The sequence below is a fragment of the Hipposideros armiger genome, unplaced genomic scaffold, assembly GCF_001890085.2.
Source record: "Hipposideros armiger isolate ML-2016 unplaced genomic scaffold, ASM189008v1 scaffold_193, whole genome shotgun sequence".
Classification (NCBI taxonomy): Eukaryota; Metazoa; Chordata; class Mammalia; order Chiroptera; family Hipposideridae; genus Hipposideros; species Hipposideros armiger.
In genome coordinates, this window is record NW_017731543.1 from 2541974 (window position 1) to 2549463 (window position 7490).

Below are 7490 nucleotides of genomic sequence, written 5' to 3' on the forward strand. Positions count from 1 at the left end.
CGGGGCTGCCGGCGGCCGCCGCGCCCGCCTCATCCGGGGCGCCGCCGGGGGGCTCGCCCTACCCCGCGTCGCCGCTGCTCGGCCGCCACCTCTACTACACGTCGCCCTTCTACGGGAACTACACAAACTACGGGAACTTGAACGCGGCGCTGCAGGGCCAGGGGCTCCTGCGGTACAACGCGGCGGCCGCGGGCCCCGGGGAGGCGCTGCACGCGGCGCCCAAGGCGGCCAGCGACGCGGGCAAGGCGGGCGCGCACCCGCTCGAGCCGCACTACCGGCCCCCGGGCGGCGGCTACGAGCCCAAGAAAGGTAGGCTGCTGCGGCCGCGGGTCCTCGGGGAGGGGGCGCCCGCGGGGCCCCGCTAGTCAGCACTCCCTCCCGGGAAACCTGGGGAGCGGGCCCGGAGGCCAGTGGCCGTGCAGGCCGGGCCTTTGTCACTTTAGAGAAAAACCGAGGGAGACAGAATGCACCGCCCTTTGACCAAAATTTAGTTGAAGTGAAGGGGGTGGGAAGGAAGAGGACCCTCGCCTTGAAAGAAGGCTTGCTGACCAGCACTATTGGCTTCTCACTGCGCTGGCCCCCTCGCCGCCTTCATCGGGCTGTTTTAGTGTCGGCCGACTGCAAACGACCACGAAATGCAAATTACAGTTTCCCCTGCTGGTTGAGCTCCAGCTACCGGGCGTCCTGTGGGTCCATAGTCTCAGCTGACGCTCCTTTTCTGCCTTTGGTCAGAAGGAAACAAAACGTTCCAGTTGCTCCCAGAGGCCTTAGTGCTTCAAAATAGAAAGCCAGAGCCTTCCCCCTTTCTTTTCCTTTCTCTATATTGCCTCTGCTGCTCATAATTCAGGCTTGAGCTGATAAGACCTGTAAAAGGAGCTCAAGGGGAAAAGAAAACGAGAACTAGGAAACGTGAGCAGATCTGCCTCCATCGGCGGTGGTGGAGACAGTCAGGTTCCCCAAGTGTCTGCCCCAGCGCGGTGGCCAGCATGCCTGGGTGTGTGGGCCGGTGGCTGTGCTGTAGTCTGGGAGACAGATGGCTGTGGGGTCCGTTCTCACTAACTGCCCCCTCCCCTGACAGATGCCAGTGAGGGCTGCACCGTGGTCGGTGGGGGCGTCCAGCCCTACCTATAGAGGGGCCGAGCACAGAAATGCAAGTAAGTGGGCGCCCGGTGTTTCTGCCCACCCTGGGGGTGTCTCCCTGCACCTACACCTTCGACTTGCTTCATTACTGTCTATTTCTTGCTGCTTGTCATGGGGCCTGAAGACAGAGCACTGCAGTCCTCTCGGTCTGTTTCCCTTTAAGCGGGAGAGGACGTGCTCTGTCCCTCTTGTTTGCTCGAGTTCTGCTTTGAAGAATCACTTCGTAACTGGAGTGAATAGATAGATACACATAAGCTGGTCTTTCAGTCTGGGGATTCGCGTGCGACATGGAGCTGCCTTTGCTGCACGAAACACAGCATAAGCAGACACACGCTTCGATGAGCTAGTGCTGCTGAAACTTGGGCGTCAGAAGCAGTCGTGGGCGCTGCTTGCAGAGTAAGACAGAGGAGAAGCACTGGTCTCTCATCAGGCCTGTCACCCCCCCCCCCATGTCCAGATGGACTAGACAGGACCCTGCGTTCCTCTGGCTTACAGCAGTATTTCAAAAAATACCTATTTTACAACTAGGCAAAATTACTCATCAGACGTCTCCATGGCAGGAAAGAGGCAGAACCATTTCAGATTGACTCATTTTTATAATGTGATGATGTTGGTGTGGAACTGAAGGATTTGGGATGATTTGGTTTTTTCCTTGGTCCACAGGTAGGTGTCACAATTGCTTTGGAAAAAAAAGTCAGCAGGCCATTCTCTCTTCCCAAGTTCATAAATATACAGATAGAAAAAGCCGCTCTCAACCCCCACCGCATCTCGTGCCACTTGTAAAAGGAGCCACAGAGCACTCAACCCACAGACTAACGGAACAGACTTTTGTTGGATGTACGTGAATTTGTTGGCATAGTATAGCTTCCCCAATGTATGTGTGACTTTTGAAAACAATCTTTTTTCTCAGGATATCTTGAATTGATCACTTCATTGCCACGGTATATATTCTATAGGTGTGATAGGATTTACTGTAAAATTTATTTGTAAAAGATGTACACAGTAGAAACAAAACGTGATTGAAGAACTTGAGTACTTAAGAAGTGGAAACAAATTTGATATTTATTTTTATAATGATATAAAGCTTCTAGTAATTTATGCAAGTTGTATTGCAATGGAATCTAAACTTTTTGTAAATAAATTCTGCCTGGTTTTTATTTGAACATTGCTGGTTATACAATCTTTGTTGGTTGTTTAACAATAATTCTTTACTAATTTATATCTTAAATTGTAAATAAAACAGACTAGACTACAACAATACGGTGTTCGGGGTTCCTTTTTCTGAGATGAGTGATTTGGGGAAAGGCCTAGTGACAAATGGCAGTCCCTTCGAGGCTCCAGATGACCTGACCTCAGGCTTTTTAATGAAAATGTTTAAAATAATCTCCCTCTTTTGCTCATTAAAAAAAAAAAGCAGCTGGAAGAGAAATACAAGTTGTTTCGATTATTTATATGCCCATGTATTGCAAGAAAATTAAAATTTTGTGTTCTGAATATGCAAATTGTTAGTGTAAATTTCTTTTAAACTTGGCAAAATAAGATGACCTTGTGCCCTATGCATTAGGATCCATTTAATATTTATTTCTGATGCTGGCTTATTGAACCTCTTCAGGAAACTGGAAAATTGTGATAACAGGGGGTAATAGAGTTACGCTCCCCCCCCCACACACACACCTTAAATGACTGATAGAAATAATTGTTTATTTTAAAGCCTGAATTATCCAAATTAGCATAGATTATTCAGATTTATTGAGTGACTTCTTAACTCTCCATTTCATATAACTCACATTAAACACAAGACAAAAACCTGAGAGATTTATTTTCTGCTCCTTGGCCCTCACCCTTACCCTGGGGGAAAGAAAAGTTTAACACCCCTTAGACTATTGCTCCTTACGGTGTCACTCACTATCTAATTACAGGACAAGCCTAGAATTTGTAGTCAAGTAACATATTTCCTTTGATTAGTATCATAAAAGCAGCAAACCTGTCACTTTAATTTTCAGCAAAATTATATGGATATCCATATAATATAATTTCAGAAAAGAAATGAACAATCATTTATTTCCTTTCCAAAGATAAATGGAGTGAATATAACTTACGGTTATAAAACAAGAATAATAGCTTCTCAGAGTGCCCTTTAATCAATCACACACTTATTTTTCAAGAGGTTCATCTATTTTATTCCGTGATTAATAATGCTGCAGCATGAGCACATTATTGCTTCCCAGTGGGGGTCGTCCCGGATGCTTTTAGCCGCTTTGGAATGGTCAGTTGGGGTTCATTATGGGCTGATATTGAACAATTTATAAAATCTTGTCTAAACATCTGCCAGCTCCGATAGGCCGATGTGTCTGAGGATGGGAAATTGCTGGACCAGTTGATATTGACAAACGGGTCTCTCTCCAGTGGCTTTTTGTGCTGTAGAAATTAGTGGCCTCTTGCTGGGGTCTTGTTAGAAAGGGTATTTGAAAGTAATCTTAGGTACTCTAGGCAAAGCCAGGGGACTGTGAACTGGACACAGAGGCAGGCTGGGGGGAGGAGAGATTGTGCTTTGCCTGCAGAGAAAAGGGAGCAGAGTGGGGTTTCGGTTTTCTATGACTTCTTAGGCATTTCCTTGGGTTTGAGTCCATAAGCATTTGGAAGTCAGGCACAGTGAATCTTGGGGGTGGGGAACTCTTTCCCCCCCTTCCTGCTCTCTGCAGTAATAATAGACACGGAAATGTTTGGAGCTGAGCTCTCTGGGCGGCAGGGAAGGCTGTTCACACGGGAGCCTGGCCACTCTGTGGCAGCCTGTCTGGAAGAAAACAAATGTCAGTCTGTGGAAGTCAAAAGGAGCTGGGAGCTCCTTCACTTGTTTTTGTTGTAGACATAAAACCTCATCCAGTTCCTGGGAAGATAAGGATTTTTCCCCTTCAGAGAGCATTTTCGATTACAATATGGAGGTGTTAAGTATAATGGTTTGCTTTTATTAATATCAGCCGTATTTTCTGAACCAGCAGGAATGCAGTGCACGTGGCAGCAATGTCTCTGTTACATATAACATTATAATCTGAGTATTTTGAAGACTTCAGTGAAATGGATGAAAATTAACAATATTTAACAAATGAGACACTGAGAGACCACATACCCTAATTAAGATACAGCACTGAAGGCACTCCGTCTCAAAGTGTGGAGTGCGGGAGTAGAAAACCCAAGCAAAAATTGATCTCGGTGCATATGTTCAGAAACTGGAGCCTGGATAAAAGCCGCTTGGGTTTAAAACGGAAGATTGTGTTACCTGGACATGTGATACGTCCCCCCACGCAGGCACACACCCCAGACAGACCCCGCTCTCGGGGACAACGTGCACCTTTCAGTTGGGGAAAACTCAAAGCAGCTCAGGAGATGAGCCCCGAGTAACGAAACGAATCTTCTTTGATGTTTATATGCCCCACAAATTATCAAAGATTTCCATAACCTACGTACCCACCTTGTCTCCTGACCTGGGTTTCTTTCTGGAGAACTTAATTTTTAAATATACGCTAAGAACATAAAACGTGCAGGTGTTTGGAGGGATCTTTCTATAGAAATGCAGAGTGATTTCCGGGCTCTCCTCTGTGCATGTCCTTAGTTAAGGCGAAGCAGGAAAGGGGGAGGAGGTATCCTTCACTGAGGAAGTTAATGGGGTCTGATTTTTATTTTTACTTTAAAATCCAATTAAAAAGTAATTCGCCGGCTACGATTGCCATGTGCAGTTGTTCCCGGACTGGGGTACATGGGACACCCGGAACCACCCGAGCGGGCGCTGGGGGCGTTGGCCTGGAGGCTGGGTGCAGGTCTGGGCGCGCTCCGGCCTCCGCGGCCCTGCTGCCCTCCGCGGCCCCGGGGTTCATTAGAGCTGATTTATCGGAATTCGCGCTTTAATCTCAGGTGGACCCCGGGGCTGGGCGCTGCTGAGAGCACCTGGAGCGCTTGCCCGGCGGCCGCTGCCTCCCGCGCCCGTCAAATGTCAACATTCGTGCCCAATAAAAGAGTTATTGTTTCTGCAAAGCTGCCCAGCCACAGCCTTTGAAACTTGAAAAGAACTTCATCCACCTTTGTCTGACGGAGGCAGGAGGGGCGGAGCGGAGGGCGAGGACCGGAGCCGGGGCGCGCAGCCTGGGGCCCTAGGGGCGCCTGCCTGCACCCCGTCGCCCGCGGCCACCCGGACTCATTCTGGAGGTGAGAGGGGTCGGGTCGGCTTGGGTCGGCCCTCTGCGTGCGCTTATCAGGTGTCTGCAGCCTGCACCGTGCGAACCATTGGAAAAAACTCGGGAGTGAAACAGTGGCGCGCAAAACCCGCGTGCGTTTTAGGGTCATTTAAAATTGCATTAAACTGTTTATGAAAGAGTAAAGCGGACCTTTCTTTTCTAACGTTACAGAACAAATGTGCCCTAAACTCCCACTGCTAGAGTCGAGGTAAGCAGACATCAGTTTGAAAAAAAATCATTCCAGACCAATTTCTCTTTCCAGTCAGCGGCAGCCCTTTGCAAATGTAAATAATACACTCGATTTTTAGGAAGTTTCCTCCAAGTACCACTACACCGCGATTATCCACCACATAATTTCTCTTCAGTTACTCAGTGCATTGAAAACCCTAAGTAAAAGATTCATTTTAACCCCAAATTAAGGATGTGTAGATCTATTAAATATGTTTTAAACTACTTTTACAAAAAAACAACAACAACATTTAAAACATTTTAAAAAACGTGTTAACCCAAGAGGCAATCTTGGAACAATACACAACCATCTGTGGTATGTGGATATTATGATTAACATCATTTGAATGTCTACAAATTGCAAAGGGGAAATGTCCCTTTGATGTAGTTTCAAACCTTTATGTAAGTGACAAATCCCTACAGATATATTTTAAAGGCTTATTATAAGAAGTAATCTATGACAATATAATTTTCCACTTGCTGAAAATTACTTTCTATTGGCCATAAAAAGCACTCGCCAGCCCTTCCCTTTGGTGTGGCTGGAACGCTAGGGAACTGGGATTTGATGATAATGCACTTGGACGTCAGCCATTGGTAGGTCAGGGAGAAAAAACTTTAACCCCAGTTTTAAGGTGCAAACACCCATTTGCATGTCTCACTCTGCTTCTATCTTTGCATCTCCTGCAAAGGGAGGGATGGTCTCCACTGGCCCGCCAGCCCCACTCCACACAGAACAGCCTGTGTTCCCTCTGGGGAGGCCAGAGCATCCTCCCTCTTTCTGAGAAAGATAGAAATTGAAGATGTTACAAAGGAAGACTCTACTGGTAATATTATAAAATTGGAAGGAGTTATGAAATCTTTGTTGTCCGTTCTTTGCAATCCCAGGTACAAGGAAAGAAAAAGAATGTTTTTGTTTGTTTAAGCCTGGCCCCAAGATAATAAGGAGAAGTTTTTTTGTTCTATATGGTACTGAAGACAAATATATATATATATATATATATATATATATATATATATATATATTTAAGTTTCAGGTGTACAAAACAATGTAATAGTTGGACATTTACACCCCTAAGTGATGAGCCCCCCAATCTACTACCCCTCTGACATCTTTATAGCTGCTACAGTCCCACTGACTCTATTTCCTATGCTGTACTCCACATCCTCTGAAAAAATATATATATATAATTATAGTTGACATTCGGTTAAATCTAACATTCTTAAAGAAGCAGCGTGAGGTTTGGGGCTGCCTCCCAATGGGAACCGAGTCGACCTTCAGAGGAAATGCCCAGAGGGAAGAAACAAAACACAACGCGAGGCAGGCACTAGCATTTTTGTGTGGGGAGATAAATTGACAATTTATTGTGTGTAACTCCTGATCAATTATTAATCATTACTGTCAACAACAGGGTTATAATTACCTTTGGTTATTTTCAGGATATTTATTTTTTCATTCCTCTGACCCTGTAATTAGCTGAGTAATGCATCTAAGACCAGGCCCGCTCCGCCCCTCCCGTTTGGAGACCTTTAGGGAGAACACACTCACCTCCTGTTCTCGGGAACCCCCTCCCCGCCTCCATTCTACCACAGGGCACCATCTCCCCCCCCCCCCAGCCATAAATAATGATTCCAGAGGAAAGGGGGAAGATGACAAACAAATAGAGCGCAGCTGGGATTAATAAGGCTGATCAAAGTTGGCGGGGCCGGGGCTGCTCGCGGCCGCCGCAGGTCTGAGGCCCGGAAAGGTGCCTCCCCGTCAGGATCAAGGGAAGGGCGAGGCGGGCGTTTAACCCGTGACATCTTCCAACAGGGGAGGCGCGGGCTGGGGAGCGCCCCGTTTTCAGGCCGTGGTTCTCGCGCGGGCACCGCGGGCTCCCCACCTGCCGCCCCGGG

General features: G+C 47.1%; 1 protein-coding gene across 1 annotated transcript in view; it reads left to right on the forward strand.

Annotated features, from left to right (window-relative positions):
* The window catches only part of IRX2 (iroquois homeobox 2), a 5062-nt gene extending 2664 nt beyond the window's left edge, over positions 1–2398 (forward strand). The window contains exons 3-5 of the mRNA XM_019653047.1: positions 3–309; positions 1079–1154; positions 1804–2398. Of these exons, the coding sequence (XP_019508592.1) occupies positions 3–309; positions 1079–1131 (360 nt within the window). The 3' untranslated portion in view covers positions 1132–1154; positions 1804–2398. The remainder of the gene's footprint in view (positions 1–2; positions 310–1078; positions 1155–1803) is intronic.
* The last annotated feature ends 5092 nt before the right edge of the window (positions 2399–7490 follow it).